This window comes from Callorhinus ursinus, unplaced genomic scaffold, assembly GCF_003265705.2.
Source record: "Callorhinus ursinus isolate GAN/ISIS: 27379988/994484 unplaced genomic scaffold, GSC_fseal_2.0 scaffold49, whole genome shotgun sequence".
NCBI classification, from domain to species: domain Eukaryota; kingdom Metazoa; phylum Chordata; class Mammalia; order Carnivora; family Otariidae; genus Callorhinus; species Callorhinus ursinus.
In genome coordinates this window covers 7,511,516-7,528,031 of record NW_027397111.1, presented here as the reverse complement: position 1 = coordinate 7,528,031, position 16,516 = coordinate 7,511,516, and the positions used below count along the sequence as shown (strand labels likewise).

Below are 16,516 nucleotides of genomic sequence, written 5' to 3'. Positions count from 1 at the left end.
GGTGACTTGACCAAAGCCAAATGTAGAGGGGGGTACTTCAGGCCTTTTCTGATCCTATCCTTGTACCTATCAAATAGTCAATTTGCCACTCACATGGGCTCACTTTGGTTTTAATAGAGAAGATGTGTAAGGGTGAGGAAGGAGAGTATTTCTTCAAAGGGCCAAGGGTGCCTCTCTTAGCAGTGCTGTCTTGCTTTGAATGAAATGACTCAGTCAAAAGTCAACAAACATTTTACCAGTTGATCAGAAAAGAATGTTTCAAGCCCAAGGCTGCACAAAATCCTACAAAGAGGCCCCCAAGACTAAGTACTGTTTCTTGTCTACCTTTTAACTGCAGAGTCCAGTGTGGTAGTTCTCAACCCTGGCCACAGATCAGGAAAATCAAGGGCTTTAAAAAATCCCAATGCTTAGGTCTTGCCTCAGACCAATTAAATCAGAATCTCTGAGGATGGGTCCCAGATACTAGTTATTTTAAAAGTTCTCTAAGTGGGGGCACCTGGGTGGCTCAGTGGTTGGGCATCTGCCTTTGGCTCGGGTCATGATCCCAGGGTCCTGGGATTGAGCCCTGCATCAGGCTCCTTGCTCTGCAGGAAGCCTGCTTCTCCCTCTCCCACTCCCCCTGCTTGTGTTCCCTTTCTCACTGTGTCTCTCTGTCAAATAAATAAAATCTTAAAAAAAAAAGATTTAAAAGTTCTCCAAGTGACTCTAATGTCCAATGTAATCAGTTCTCCTTAATGTTTTCCCAACACACAGTGCTTAAGAAATTAAAGTTTCTGATTATGACATGTGGAATGACAATTCTATGAGTCAACAAAGGTCTGGAGTATAAATAAGAACCAGTGCTGTCTCCTTTACCAAAAGTATGAAATATCATGCTAGACCATTTAATAGCATACATCGGAAAGCAACATTTTTTGATTTCATATTTTAAACTGAGAACATCAGTAAATATTTTCAGCCACTAGAAGAGTTCTCTTTATGAATATCCAGGTACATATATTGAAAATAGATTATTTTTTTCTTTACTGTCTTCTTAACAAGATCTTGTGTATTATCCTTTCCCCTCTTAAAAAAACAACAAAAGTAAGAATGTAAAATCCCTGTGGGGAATGTTTTCACAGGGGCTGACTTTCAAAATCTACTCTTTTTAAAAAAATAAATAAAATTCAATGAGTGATTATTAAAAGCTAGAAACTGCTAAGAAATTTATAAATATTTCCTCACGTGATCATCATGGCCAAAGGGGTGGGTGCTATTACTGTCCTCATTTTATTTTTTATTTTTTTAAAGATTTTATTTATTTATTTGAGAGAGAGAGAGAGAGAAACAGCATGAGAGGGGAGAAGGTCAGAGGGAGAAGCAGGCTCTCCGCTGAGCCGGGAGCCTGATGTGGGACTCGATCCCAGGACTCCGGGATCATGACCCGAGCCGAAGGCAGTCGCCTAACCGAGCCACCCAGGCGCCCACTGTCCTCATTTTAGAGATGAGGACACTGAGGAAACTCAGAGAGGCACTGAACTTGTCCAAAGTCCTCAGCTGGTACTAGGAATGCTGGAATTGAACCCTGGTCTATTTGCTCTGGAGCCCATGGCCTTTCCTGCTATTCAAACTGCCTCCAAGGGCCGGCACTTTTCCTACCAGAGTGAGTGTACCAGGGATGGTAAAACTAAGTCAAATGTTTCTCTTCAGCGATACCACTTTGGGATGTTAAAATAGTAAGCAAATTTCACCCTTCTACGGTGCTACTGGACAACCACCTGCAGTCCCTAAGAGCACAGCACATAATTGGAGAAGGTGGGCACTCATTCATATCTATTCTACTTTTATTTATTTATTTTTAGAGATTTTATTTATTTGACAGAGAGAGAGAGAGAGACAGCCAGAGAGGGAACACAAGCAGAGGGAGTGGGAGAGGGAGAAGCAGGCTTCCCACAAAGCAGGGAGCCCGATGCGGGGCTTGATCCCAGGACCCTGAGACCATGACCTGAGCCACCCAGGCGCCCCATCTATTCTACTTTTATAGTTCAGGGTAATACCCTAAAATGGCCTTGCCATACTTGGAGGTAGATTAGAGCTTTTAATTAAAAACACACAAAACTAACAAAAAAGATGGAACAAGGGAGTGCAAACACATACCATGCTCTAATCTTTCATAGTCTGAATCCAGGAGAAATGTTTTAAAGCGATTAGACACATAGTGGAAAGCCAAAAACTTTAAGTAACAGAGATTGAATTCAAATTCCGTTGGATATTGGTTGTGAACCTGAAACACACAAGACAGAAGAGTAAGAATCAAACTTAACAGAAACTGGATGCCATGCCACTGAATGGTGACCTGAAATTGACCACGTGGTCAATCAACTGAAACCCTACCACGAGTGGAGTGGGAAGGGAACCAGCCTTTTTGAGCGCCTACTACATGCCAGACACCATGCTAGGGGTTTTTATAAACATAATTTCATTTAATCTCCATAACAACATTGCAAGATAGGCATCATTCTTTCCTGGCTTTCCTGAGATATGACTGACATATAACATGGTCAATTTAAGGTATACAACATGATGATTTGATACACATTATCTATTATGAAATGATTACAATAGGATTAGTTAACACTTCTACCACCTCACATAATTAGCTTCTTTCTTAGTGAGAACATTTAAGATACAGTATCTTAGCAACTTTCAAGCATATAATACAGTATTGTTAACTTCAGTCATCATGCTGCACATTGGGTTCCCAGAACTTAACCCTCTTATAACTGGAAGTTTCTACCCCTTGACCAGTATCTCCACATTTCCTCCAACCCCCAGCCTCTGGCAACCACCATTCTACTGTCTTTATGAGTTTCACTTTTTTAGATTCCACATATAAATGAGATCATACTGAATTTATTCTTCTCTGAATTATTTCACTTAGCATAATGCCCTCAAGGTCCAGCCACGTTGTTGCAAATGGCAAGATTTCCTTTTTTTTTTCCTCATGGCTGAATAATATTCCATTGTTTATATATCTAACATTTTCTTTGTCCATTCATCTGTAGGTGGACACTTAGGTTGTTTCCATATGTTGGCTAGTGTGAATAATGCTGCAGTGAGTACAGGAGTACACTTATCTCTTTGAGATACCAAATTTACTCCCTTGGATAAATATCCAGAAGTGGGATTGCTGGATCATAAGGTCATTCTGTTTTTAATTTTTTGAGGAACTACTTTTCTACAGTGGCTACACCAATCTACATTCCCACCAACTAGGCACAAGGGCTCCCTTTTCTCTATATCTTGACACTTGTTACCTCTTGTCTTCACGATACTAGCCATCCTAATAGGCGTGTGCTGATATCTTGCTGTGGTTTTGATTATGCATTTCCCTGATATTAGTGATGTTGAGCACCTTCTCATAATACTTATAGGCTTCTGTATGTCTTCTTTGGCAAAATCCCTATTCAGATCCTCTGAAGATAAGCATTATTATTCCCACGCCCCCCTCCTTTAGAAATGAAGAAGCTGAGGGTGAGTAAGATTAAGTAATTTCCCAAGGTCATTTGACAGTAGTCAGTGAGACCAAATTTGAACCCAGGGTCTATGCCTCATTCAGTGCTTTATACTGTGCTAGGGACTCAACAGACATATCATAAATCATAACTTGCTTTTCAGGCACTTGTGGTGTAAACAGTGTGTAATAAAACAAGAAAAGTTGTACAGAGAAGTTTGTCAGTGAAAGGAATGTGAAGAGCAGGTGGTGGTTTAGAGGACAGCAAGAGATCTTTTCGTGGGGCGCCTGGGTGGCTCAGTTATTAAGCGTCTGCCTTTGGCTCAGGTCATGATCCCAGGATCCTGGGATTGAGCCCCGCATCGGGCTCCCTGCTCTGCAGGAAGCCTGCTTCTCCCTCTCCCACTCCCCCTGCTTGTGTTCCCTCTCTTGCTGTGTCTCTCTGTCAAATAAATAAATAAAATATTAAAAAAAAAAAAGATCTTTTTGGGACAAAAGAAATATATGGCTGTCTGAAGACAATGCAGGAGAAGCCAGTAGAGAGAGAACAAATTGTGGCAAAAGAGCTGATAACTAAGAGAGCAAGGCCCCGGGGAAAGCAAGAATGAATGAGGCTAAGGGCTCAGATACAGGGAACAGCTTTGGAAATTAGGAGGGATAGAAGAGTAGATTAGAAGAAAGAGATGTTCAAGTGCCAAGGGAAGGGGGAAGGGCTTATGCATTTTAATTTAATTTTTCATCATTAAATTAGGCAGTGAGGTCACTGGATATAGGAATAAGGATGAAGGCATGATGTGGGAGAGAGGGAGAAGGCAGAGCTTGGAATGGTCACTGAGCTGTAGCATACTTTAAACAAGCTGTATGCAGACTCTATGGAGCCATCTTATGTTGGCAGAAGGTAGGCTGATGACCTTGTGACACTCCAGTCCACCCAGAGCAATCTCACCTCTATATTGCTCAATCTCTCATGACCATTAGAGAATTTTGTTTGGTTGAGATAAGTTCCAATCATAATTATATTTGCTTAAAAGCTGTTTCAAATGAACATGTTAGGCAGGCTGTCTAGAAGCCAGCTTTTCTCTCCATGTTTAATTTGGCAATGTAGGCCCACATTTGGTCAGCCAAAGTGAGCAGGCATGTGTGTAATAGATTGATGTTACAGCCTAATAGATCAGTGAGAATTTAAAGTCATGATCTGGGTATCATTGATTTATCAAAGCTTATCATCTGGTTAGAAACCTAGTTTTCTGTGATTAAAGGTTTTTTCCCCCCTATAACATTTTCTTACTGGCTTTTTAAATGAACTAAAATTTTAGCTCAAAAGTAATATAAAATAAAGAGGATTTTAGGAAAATATATTAAAAGAGAGTATGACTCTCATTCAGTAGGCTTGTATATTGTGGAGCTGCTTCCCTGCTCTCAGCCACTTCCTGTTGCATCGGATCTCCAGAAGACTAGAGAGCTTTCCATGGGACAACTGTGACATGGCCCTGAATAGCCAGGTAGTGTGCCCTATTCCAGCGTTTTAGAACTGCATGCTCCCTAGTCTGAGTTCCTGGTTCGGAATCAATGGCAACACCCAACAGCCAGTGTCACATGATAGAGAGGGGGTGACTCAGATTGTGGGTGGTAGGACAGAAGGAGACAGGCCCAGGATGGAACTTGGTTCCCTTCCATCTGAGAGTCTCAGGGAGGAGGAATCTGCAATGTGCTCAAGGAGAGTGAGCTCCAAGAACAACTTTGCCCCAACAGACATTGGAATAAACCTTGTTAGTCACAGGGAAGAAGAGTTCAGGGCTATTTCTATGGACCCAGTCCATAATAGGTTCTAAAAATTTTTTAAAAAACTTTTATCAAACAAAGCTCCAAATAACAAAACCATTCTCTCAATGACTATTCTCCCTAGAAACCACTGCCTCATACATATCTTTATCTTTCCTTGATTATTCTGATACTTAATATGCTTAAGTATATAATTTTCAAGACCCACTTATGAGGTAAAGTAGAATGGAAATAATGAATATGACCTTAAGTTGAACTTACAGGTATTTCAGGGAGATCATATGCTAGGACTAGAAGCAAAACTCTACAAGTGGAAAAATACTTTCATAGCCCACTGTACTGAGTGACTGGCCTCACCACAAATCCTGGACCCTACAATTATGTTAGCAAGGTTAGACACTTCCCAAGGCCCCTGGCACTCACCCTGCTTGAACTGGAATTGGTGCTTAGATAGCATCACGGTGTCAGTGCTCAGGGGCAAGGGCACCTACTGGTGCTAACTATTTGAGGCCAAAGACAATCTGCCCCCAAACTGGGGTTAATTGTTAGGTCTTTTGGAAATAGAAAAGAAGATATAGAGCAATTTTTTTTTTCATTCTTTAGCCACAGTTTAAGAAACAAGCATGTGAGGATTTCTTCCACGGGGAAAAAAAAACCAGATTGACTTGAATGCTGGGTTGATTAATACATAGATAGCCACATTTGAAATCTGACATTAAGAAACATGGGAAAAATGTCTATTTAGATCCTCTGCCCATTTTTAAATTTTTTTTTCATCATTGAGTTGTAGGAACTCTATCTATTGTGGATATGAACCCCTTATCAGATAGAAGATTTCAAAATATCATCTCCCATTCAGTAGGTTGCCCTCCCATTTTGATGTTTCCTTCATTGTGCAGAAGAAGCTTTTGGGTTTGATGTAGTCCCATTTGTTTATTTTTGCTTTTGCTTCCCTTGCCTTTGGAGTCTTCTAGGAACTTTATAGTTTTAGGTCTTAAATTCAAGTCTTTAATCCATTTTGAGTTAATTTTTGTATATGGTGTAAGATAGTGGTCTAGTTTCATTCTTTTTCATGTAGTTGTCCAGTTTTTCCATTTGCTGAAGACTGTCCTTTCTCCATTTTCTGTTCTTGGCTCCTTTGTTGTAAATTAATTGTCCATATATGTGTGGGTTTATTTCTGGGCTCTCAATTCTGTTTTCTGAAATGTCTTTTTATCATAATGAGAAACAAAGACCCGATTGTATTTGCATGACAAAATATGGTGCTTGATTTCCAGTAAAAAAGAAAAATTATACTTTCTCCACTTAGTCCTATCTCCCAGGGACTCAGTTTGTCTAGTTCACTGGCTTTTTTTCCTCCTTGTCAATGGGACACCTAGGTTCTTCTGCTGTAAAATACCACAGTGGTCTCCAAAAAGCACAATCCACATGCTCCCTTCCCCTTCTGTTAAGTATCGCTTTATCCTACTGTTTTTATTTTTTTAATTTTTAATTTTTATTTTTGTAAAGATTTTATTTGTTTTTGTGCACGCAAAAGAGAGAGAGGGAGAACGAGTGAGCACGCACAGGAGCAGGAATGGTGGGAGTTGTGGGGGAGGGGCAGGGGGAGAGGGAGAGGGAGAAGCAGATTCCCCGCTGAGCAGGGAGCCCAACATTGGGCTCAATCCCTGGACCCTGAGATCATGACCTGAGCCAAAGGCAGATGCTTAACTGACAGCCACCCAGGGGCCCCAAGAATTCTTGAATTATTCTGGATACAAGCCCTTTAAGCAGATACATGATTTGTCTTTTCATTTTATTAACAGGGATTTTTAAAGAACAAAAGTTTTACATTTTGACAAGGTCTAATTTATGAATTTGTTCTTTTAATAAATCATGCTTTTGGTGTTGAACGTAAGATACCCTTGCCTAACCCAAGGTCACAAAAATTTCTTCCTATGTTTTGTTCCAGAAGTTGTATTGTTAGGTCTTACATTTAGGTCTATGATCCCTTTTGAATTAACTTTTATATTGGTGCTAGATTTGGATCAAAGTTTTTTGTTTGTTTGTTTTTGCATCTGGAAATCCAATTGTCTCACACTATTTGTTGAAAAGACTATCCTTTCTCTACCAATTGCTTTTGCACCTTCATTGAAAGTCAGTTTTCCACATATCACATATAGTGTGGGACTATTTCTGGACTTTACTCTGTTCCACTGACCTATCTTTATACCAATTATCACACAATCTTGATTACTGTAGCTTTATAATAAAATCAGATAGTGCCAGTCTTCCAATTTTGTTCTTTTTCAAAGTTGTTTTGGCTATTCTAGATTCTTTGCATTTCCATATGGATTTTAGAATGAGCTTGCCAATTTCTACAAAACGGCCTCCTGGGAGTTTGATTGTGATCTGGGGAGACTGACATTTCAACAATACTGAATCCTCTGACCCATAAAACAAGAGGTATTTCTTGATTTATTTAGGCCTTTAATTTCTCTCAGTAATGTTTTATAGTTTTCAGTTTCTAGGCTTTTAACATATTGTTAGATTTCTTTCATGTTTTTTGATACTATTGTAAAGATAATAATTTTTACATTTTAATTTTCCAATAATTCATTGCTAGTATGTGGAAATACTAGTGATTTTTGTATATTGATCAGGTATTCTGTAGCCTTGCTAAATTCACTTATTCTAGTAGTTTTTTGTAGATTCCATAGACAACCATGTTGCGTGTGAATAAAGATAATTTCACTTATTTTCTAATGTGGATGTCTTTATTATCATTATTTTCTTGCCTAATTGCACGGCTAGGACCTTTATTTAGTACAATGTTGAATAGAAGTGGTGAAGTAGACATCCACATCTTGTTCCTGATCTTAAGGGAAAAGCATTTAGTCTTTCACTATTAAGTATGATGTTAGCTATAGGTTCTTAAAAAATAGATACTATCTAGAGTTTGAGGAAGTTCCCTTCTATTTCTAGCTTCCTGAACATTTTTATAAGGAATAGATGTTATATTTTCTCAAATGGTTTTTTGCATCTATTGGGATGACCATATGGTTTTTCTTTTTTAAAAAGTTTCTTAATATGGTGAATTATTTTGACTGATTTTTTTTTTTAAGATTTTATTTATTTGGGGCGCCTGGGTGGCTCAGTTGGTTAAGCGACTGCCTTCGGCTCAGGTCATGATCCTGGAGTCCCAGGATCGAGTCCCACATCGGGCTCCCTGCTCAGCAGGGAGTCTGCTTCTCCCTCTGACCCTCTTCCCTCTCGTGCTTTCTATCTCATTCTCTCTCTCTCTGAGATAAATAAATAAAATCTTTTAAAAAAAGATTTTATTTATTTGACAGAGAAAGACACAGCGAGACAGGGAACACAAGCAGAGGGAGTGGGAGAGGGAGACGCAGGCCCCCCGTGGAGCAGTGAGCCAGATGCAGGGCTCGATCCCAGGACCCTGCGATCATGACCTGAGCCGAAGGCAGACGCTTAAATGACTGAGCCACCCAGGCGCCCCTATTTTGACTGATTTTGAATGTGTAACCAACTCTGCATTCCTGGGATAAATGCCACTTGACCATGGCATATTATCTTTTAAATATATTGTTGGATTTGATTTGCTAAAATTTTGTTTAGAAAATTTGAATGTGTGATCATCACAGATACTGGTCTATAGTTTTCTTTTGTTGTCTTTGTCAGGCCAGGGTAATGCTGGTCTCATAGACTGAGGTGAGAAGTATTCCCTTTGCTTCAATTTTCTGGAAGAGTTTTTGTAGAATTGCTATTATTTCTTTCTAAATACTTGGCAGAATTAACCAGTGAAGCTACACGGGTCTGAAGTTTTCAGTGTGGAAAGACTTTAACTACAATTTCAATTTCCTTAATAGACACAGGCTTATTCAAATTATGTATTTCTTCCTGAGTGAGTGTGGTAGGTTGTGTCTTTCAAGGAATTTGTCCATTTCATCTAAATTGTTGATTTTATTGGTACAAAATTGTTCATAATATTCCCTTATGGTCCTTTTAATATCTGTAGAATCTGTAGTGATGTCATCTTTCTCATTTCTATTATTGGTATTTTGCATCTTTCTTTGATCAGTCTGGCTAGAAGTTTATCAATTCTATCGATCTTTTTAAAGAACAGCATTTGGTTTCATTATTTTTCTTTATTTTTGGCCACAAGACTTTCGAGGCCTAAAGGCAAATCTGCTTCAAATACATTTAGCCTTATTTTATTATGTAGAATTGGAAATAATAGGCCTCTCAGCCTATAAATTAATTCTATATGAGCATTTCCCCAAATATGTTGATGAGTAGAGTTTTAGGCCTTTCTCAGGCATCATCTGGCTTCTGTTGTCCAAAATAATTTTATACTTATCTTGATGGAAGATAAAAATATACAGACTTAAAAGACGAAGATATATGAGGTATTTTAGTTTTGTTTTCCATTATGGAGTGAAACCTGCCAATTTCACTTATTTATAAGAAGAGAATCTGAAATGGAATTTGGAGAAACATGAATTTATAGGGTCTTATTTTTTGCCCATGTGTCACTAAGTACTTTATAAAATTTAAAGGCCCATAAAATAAGCTATGACTCAAATCCCAGGAAAGATCAATGTTTTGGGAATAAAATATAGTAAGTTAACACTGGATTTTGCTTTCAAGAATTAGAAATGTTAAGCTACAAGAGACCCTATATAGAATGGTATCAACATTGGAAAAATTGTGGGTATGATAGATACACCCTAGAAAAATAGGTAATTAATGTAGGTTTTTGTTATTTCAAGATAAAAATTTAACAAACATTAACTGTGCAGTTTCTACTGTGCCAATCACTTTACATAAGATCTGTAATCCTTCTGATAGCTATCTATCCATGTATCTATCTAGAAACCAAAGCACAGAGAGCTTAAATAATTTGTGAAAGATCAAAAATTAGTAAGTAAGACTGATAAGTAAACGCAGATTTATTTTATGGGCTCAGAATATTAAGAACTTTAATGTAAAATTGCTTTGATATAAAACAGCTTGGATTATATCAATTTCTGCCAGTTTTCAAATGAATGGGAAGCGGGCAGACACCAGAAACTTTGAATATACCATTACTCCATTACCTGCGGTTATTTTGCCAATATTAATGGATAAATTTTAGAGTAACCAAACCGTGTGAGGGCAGCTTGGCTCCTCATACATGTGCTCACAAGGAAAGTTCATATCTTCAAGGGGCAAATATTTTTTCTTTTTGTAATAGGACCTAGCATAGTGCTGGCGTATGGTAACTGTGAGGAGAACCGTATCACACAGCCAGACCAAAGCGAGTCAACTTGAAACAACTTGAATAAACTTCAAAAGCAAAGTTATAACTGTTGTTTTTCTCAAAGTAGGAAATAATGAAAAAGTTCTAAGAAACGCTCAAAGATTTACTCTAATGTTGGAATAGAGGAGATGCTTTCCTATACTTCATGTTTTCGTTCATATTATACATATCTATTCCCTTGGTATTATATTTTAAAAATAAATTTTAGGTAAAAATTTCATTTTTGTATTTTGGATGTATTTCTTTTTGAATTTGGTTCAACTATTTTAAGAAAAGGAAGCATCCTGTAATGATATCATTTGAACTAAGCCAATTTTTCTAGAAGCAACAAAAAATTTGCCAGATGTTGCTATTATGAAACAGTGATCTAGCATTTATAATTCATCTGACACCTGGATATACTGGCGTAAACAATGGCTTTTTATATGATGAGGCAGTTCTAATTTAAGATCAGTGCTTCATCTGTTTTCTTTGTAACTCCACTAGTACTAATGGACAAGTCTAGGCAAATTTCCATAGACTGTCTTTTGGCATTCAGCATGTTAGAAATGGTTAAAAAGCAGTGAACACATTCCACCTGGGAGTTTCGCTTGCTGCTGCGTAATTTTGCATTTTTTTTTTTTTTAAATGTTGTTGGGCCTGGCTCTGTTTTGTGCCCCTGAGAGACTGAGGACAGCAGTAATTCGAATTGTCTGGCAAATACTGGAGTCATGTAAAGCACTAGTGTTCATTTGAAAGGTATTCAAAGAAGGCGTTTTCTAATGCCTAAAACTAGTAATGTAGGAGATGATGAAACACTACCTTATAATTAAGTCAGCAAGAGTCAGAAGCACTATTTGTTAACTACAGTCCTCTATAGTCTTCTGTTTTTGAATGAATAAACAATCCCTTTTCAGCACAAAGTAATTTGCTTCACCAAAGCTGATACCTATCATAGCCAAGCATCCTTTAAATACTGCAATTAAGGTCATATGCTTGCTTTGCCATGACTTGCCTCCACTCAGGTTATTATGTGTGAGGGTACTAAGGCAAAAGAGGGTTAAGGCAAATTTTTAAAAATTCATATTTTAATTAAAAAAATTTTAATGTTGGGGCACCTGGGTGACTCAGTTAGGTGTCCAACTGTTGATTTTGGCTCAGGTCATGATCTCAGAGTTGTGAGATCGAGCCCTGCATCAGGTTCCATGCTCAGTGGGGAGTCTGCTTCTCTTTCTCTCTCTCTTTCTCTCTCCCTCTGGTCCTCCCCCTACTCGCACTCTCTCTCTTCCTAAAATAAATAAATCTTTTTAAAAAAATATCTTATTCATTTATATGTGAGAGAGAGAGAACACAAGCAGGGGGAGCGGCAGGCAGAGGGAGAAGCAGACTCTCTGCTGAGCAGGGAGTCCGATGCGCGAACCCAGGACTGGGATCATGACCTGAGCCGAAGGCAGACGCTTAACTGACTGAGCCACCCCGGTGTCCCAATAAATAAATCTTTAAAAAAAATCTATAAAAAATTTTAATGGGGTACAATCAGATTTAAATTAATACTAAAGAAGTCTTTAGGCCCTGAACAATATTATCTTCTACAGTTTGTGAAGCATTCATCTACAAATAACTGAGTTATAACTAAAGCTCAATTTATATAGATCATTTGAATTTTAACTCATCATTTAAAATAAAAAGCTCCTGGAAATCAAACATACATCCTAAGATGTTTTAGATAACATATCATTTTAGCATCTATTGTAATGTATTCTAAAGACAACAGGAATATAATTTGTACTTCACTTTTGTTTATATTAAGTTATTTTGTTTACACCACTTAAGGGGTACTCACACAATACAGGTTACTTTCCAATTCTAGACTACTCACACTCCTTCCTACCCCAACAATAAAATATAAGTATTCCATATCAAGTAATTATTATTATACTTGGGGTAGAATGATGTTCTCATTTTTGAGGACAATATGTCTTCTATGAGAACCTCCCATCTCTTACTGACTGTGAGTGCATTCTTTTGCTGATTCTCATGTTTAGGGATGCAGAATTCTGCAAGTTGAACATGGATGTTTAACATATTTAATAGTGCATTTAACTTAAGCCAAATTAGGCCATACATACTCAGCCCCCTGCAACTCTTCCTTAATTAAAGGAAAGGAATTTTTATAAGGCAAAAAACCTAAAAGGAGGTGGGGAGAATGGGAAGGGAGACAGTAGCAGGTCAAGAAAATTCAGTACACTTATGAACGAAGGAAAATAGAAGGAAGAATAGCAATAAGTGATAGAAGATGAGAAGCTACATTGGGATGCTTGTAGGATGAAAATGATTTGAGAAGGTAACAGCTTGCCCTTTAAACCCAGAAAGGCTCAGGACTCAGAGGCCCAAGAGCTGAGTAACATATATGGGGGTGAAATGGGAGCCAAAAATCAGGACTAGGTGTAAGTCTATAGAGGAAGTGGTGAGATATCCAGCATCCTTTCCTACCCCATGTAGTCATGTGATTACCTCCTTGAAAGCAAGGGATTAGAAGTTTGTCCTCTGGAAAAAAACAAACTTGATGAGCTCTGGACTTGGGAACGGCAGGAACAACTGGGTTAGTGATGAGGCTTGAAACTGAAAATAGCATAGAAAAAGAAAAAATCTGCACACTTAAGAGGGATCTCCCTGGACCTATTTGCTGCCCTATTTCTAAAGAGCAAGCAGCCAGGCTTTTAAGTATTTTCTGGGCACCAGACTGACAAATTTTTCTCTGGAGAAACTAGATAGCTGCTCTTTTCTTTTTCTGGAACTCCAGTTAACTGAGATGCTGGACTTACTAATTAAAATTCTGTTTTTCCAGTTCATTGATATACAATTTACATATAGTAAAATTTCTCTATTTACAGCATACAGGCTGACTGATTACAGTTTTGCCTTTTGTAGAATTTTCTATAAATGAAATCGTATAGTTTGTAGTTGCTTTTACCTGCCTCCCCAAATCTCTGCCAGTTATACTGAGAAATAATTGACATACATCACTGTGTAAGTTTAAGGTAGACAGCCAAGTGCATTTGGTAAGCAATATAAGGTAATAAGCAAGATAATAAGAAGTGCTTTCATGAAGAACTCATATGCTTTCACCTATCTAGATGTGAGAAAAAGATGCTTGCTCCTCTCCCTGGTCTCAGCTAAGCTTTCTGTTTCAGACACAATGGGCTCCAAATGTCTCCCTCATCTATCTGCCAAAAGGAGTATGAAATAAAAAGGCTCATATTCAAATAGTAAACAAATACACCATTTGCTGCAAAGATTTAAAATGTAAGCTCAACCTTGTAACCAGCTTCTCCAGATGCTGCTCGGACAGAATTCATTGAAATCATTCAATAGATCTTTTCTTTAAGAAGCTCATTAGAGCAATCAAAAATAACCACCAGAGTGTGTGTATGTGGGGAATGGGGTGCGGGTGGGGGTATGGAAAGTCACTGCTAATGGGCATAGAGTTTCTTTTTGGAGTGGTAACATGTTCTAAAATTGATTGTGGCAATTACACAACTCTGTGAATATACTAAAAACTACTGAATTGTATAAATTTTAAATAAGTTAAAAATTATGCTGATCAAATGACTGACAGGATAAAAAACCAAACCAAAACAAAACCCATACACCAACCTGGCCTCTTTAGAAGACCTAATTTCAGTTCTGGCTCCTGAAAACATTTCCACCTCTCCTTCCAATAGATACCTGAGGCCAATCTATTTCAAGGAGGCGCACTGTTCTGACAAATATGTTTGACATGCCAGAACCCATTCATTGTTGTGGTGCAGATGAAACAAAGCTGGAAATTTCAACCTTGCTTTTCTTAGGCCAATTTAGCAAACCCAGTGCCCTGCAATTCTGAAGCCCAATTCTGATTTAGACCCCATTAGGACGTTTATACCTGATGTGCCTGAGATGAGGGTAGGAGGGAGCCTAGAGCATTCGAATCTCCCTAACCCCCTGCTCCCACTGGGTCTGACTGGATTATATACCTGGGTTTCTGTCTAGTCTCTTGATTAGCCCTGATTAGGTCACTGAGTAGAATCAAGCCAGTGTTCTCAATCTCCAGGCTTGCTCGATTGGGCCCTGATTCTTTCTCAGGGGTTAGGCTCTACCTTCTATGTTGCTAGGCACAAACTAAGGTCCTCCCAAACTGGGAAGACCACCTGCTAGATTTCAGGCCCTGCCATCATCTAGAGATTTTTGCTGTTCTACCATAGATCAAACCTTCCTGGACAACAAACCCAAGTGTGCCCCTCTTCTTGGGAGATGATAATTTAGAATGCTGGCCACTTCACATGGGGGCCAGCCCAATTGCCAACTCAGCTCTCCTAGTTTCAGAAACCAACTAGTTCTTTTTCTTCTCTATTCCCAGGAATCCACTGCTAAGATTTCAGCAAGTCTTATGGCTGAGTCCATCAGAGTCATGACATGAAGATACCAGTCACAGCACTGCAATGTGCGATAAATGCTAGTTCTTTTCTTTCCTTCATATCAAGTCAATTTAAGTTTGCTCTACTTACCTGGTGTACACAGTCTAAGAACTGCAGGAAGACTGGAGTAAAACCACTACCCTGACAGTTGAGGGTCAAGCTGCTCCGCTGACTGAATTTATGACCAAAAGAGAGCCATTCTTTTTCGACCAACATCCGGAAGCCTTCAAGTGTCCTATAAAAGGGATCACTGAGTAACTGAACCAGGGATGTCACCTAAGGCACAAGCAGGATGGATACTTCATTACTTTCAGTCCCGAAAAAATTTTGTTACTAAGGCAGGCAAAGTCACCTGAATAAGCAAATTTGTTCACTAACTGCCCCAGGACAGCCAATCAGATTAATTCTGCAAACTTTCCACAGTAAAAACGAAACCTCAAATTCATTTTGGCTACATGTTTTCTTTCAGGGACTTACGATTTTAATCTTTACCCCAACAGTGTGCTGTCTGCAGCCCTCTCCTACAAGTTAATTAATACGGCTAGAGGATCGGTTCAAACCTATTATCTACTTTTTGGCAGGTATAGATGAACATCTTACCTAGTTTATATTTACACTTTCCTTTTTTCACTCTGGAGTTGGTAAAGGAGGGGCTTATTGAAAGCCAAGGAAAAGACTGACAAAACCCAAGAAGGATGGTCCATGTCCTACCCTCTGATCAAGGGCTCCATTTGTATGCTCGCATGGTGTATCTGTCATGTGAGAGCCTGATGCCCTGGGCCAGAGCTCCAGCTTATGTAGTGCCTGGAAGCTCAGGGCACAGAGCTCTCTGATGGATACTAAGTGGTTTTTAACATAGGACTTTCTCTATCTATAAACACATTAGTCATTATACAAAAGATTCATCTGCAGAATTTAAAAACAACGGAATTTAAATATAAATCTAAAACTATATAAAACTATGTTTTAATAGTTTACTTGTGCAGTGATGTCCCAGCCTTCCTCCAAACAGACCAAAACTGAGGAACCATTCTCAAGTACTTCTGATACAACCACAGCCAGCTGCATTATCCTGTGAAGCTAGGAGACAGGAAAGGAGGCCACAATTAGACCAGGCATTTTCTGAGCACCACAAACAGACAGGCTCATTATCAACCGTAGATAACGAAACAAGTTAGGGATAAAGTATTTGGACAAAAGAACCACAATGAGTTTTATATGCTTAAAGTTCTTTGTCAAAATCAAGATGAAATAATGACATGATTTAAAAGTAGACATATTTTATTCTATTTTATTTTTTTAAAAGATTTTATTTATTCATTTGATGGAGAGAGAGAGACAGAGAGACAGAGGGAACACAAGCAGGGAGAGTGGGAGAGGGAGAAGCAGGTCTCCTGCTGAGCAGGGAGACCGATGGGGGCTCGATCCCAGGACCCTGGGATCATGACCTGAGCCGAAGGCAGACGCTTAACGACTGAGCCACCCAGGTGCCCCCAAAAGTAGACA

At 38.7% G+C, this 16,516-nt stretch overlaps 1 protein-coding gene and 1 long non-coding RNA gene across 4 annotated transcripts in view; one reads left to right on the top strand and one right to left on the bottom strand.

Moving 5' to 3' along the window:
• Positions 1–16,516, bottom strand: part of SBF2 (SET binding factor 2) — a 467,005-nt gene that overhangs the window by 11,127 nt on the left and 439,362 nt on the right. For all 3 annotated transcript variants that reach the window (XM_025848643.2, XM_025848644.2, XM_073882924.1), the window contains 3 exons: positions 15,989–16,090; positions 15,101–15,286; positions 2,137–2,263 (listed from right to left, as the gene is read on the bottom strand). In XM_025848643.2, coding sequence (XP_025704428.1) covers positions 2,137–2,263; positions 15,101–15,286; positions 15,989–16,090 — 415 coding nt within the window. The remainder of the gene's footprint in view (positions 1–2,136; positions 2,264–15,100; positions 15,287–15,988; positions 16,091–16,516) is intronic.
• LOC112806360 (uncharacterized) lies at positions 865–15,094 on the top strand. The gene is made up of 3 exons (XR_003203836.2): positions 865–990; positions 4,879–4,995; positions 14,953–15,094. It is a non-coding gene; the product is annotated as an uncharacterized lncRNA (long non-coding RNA).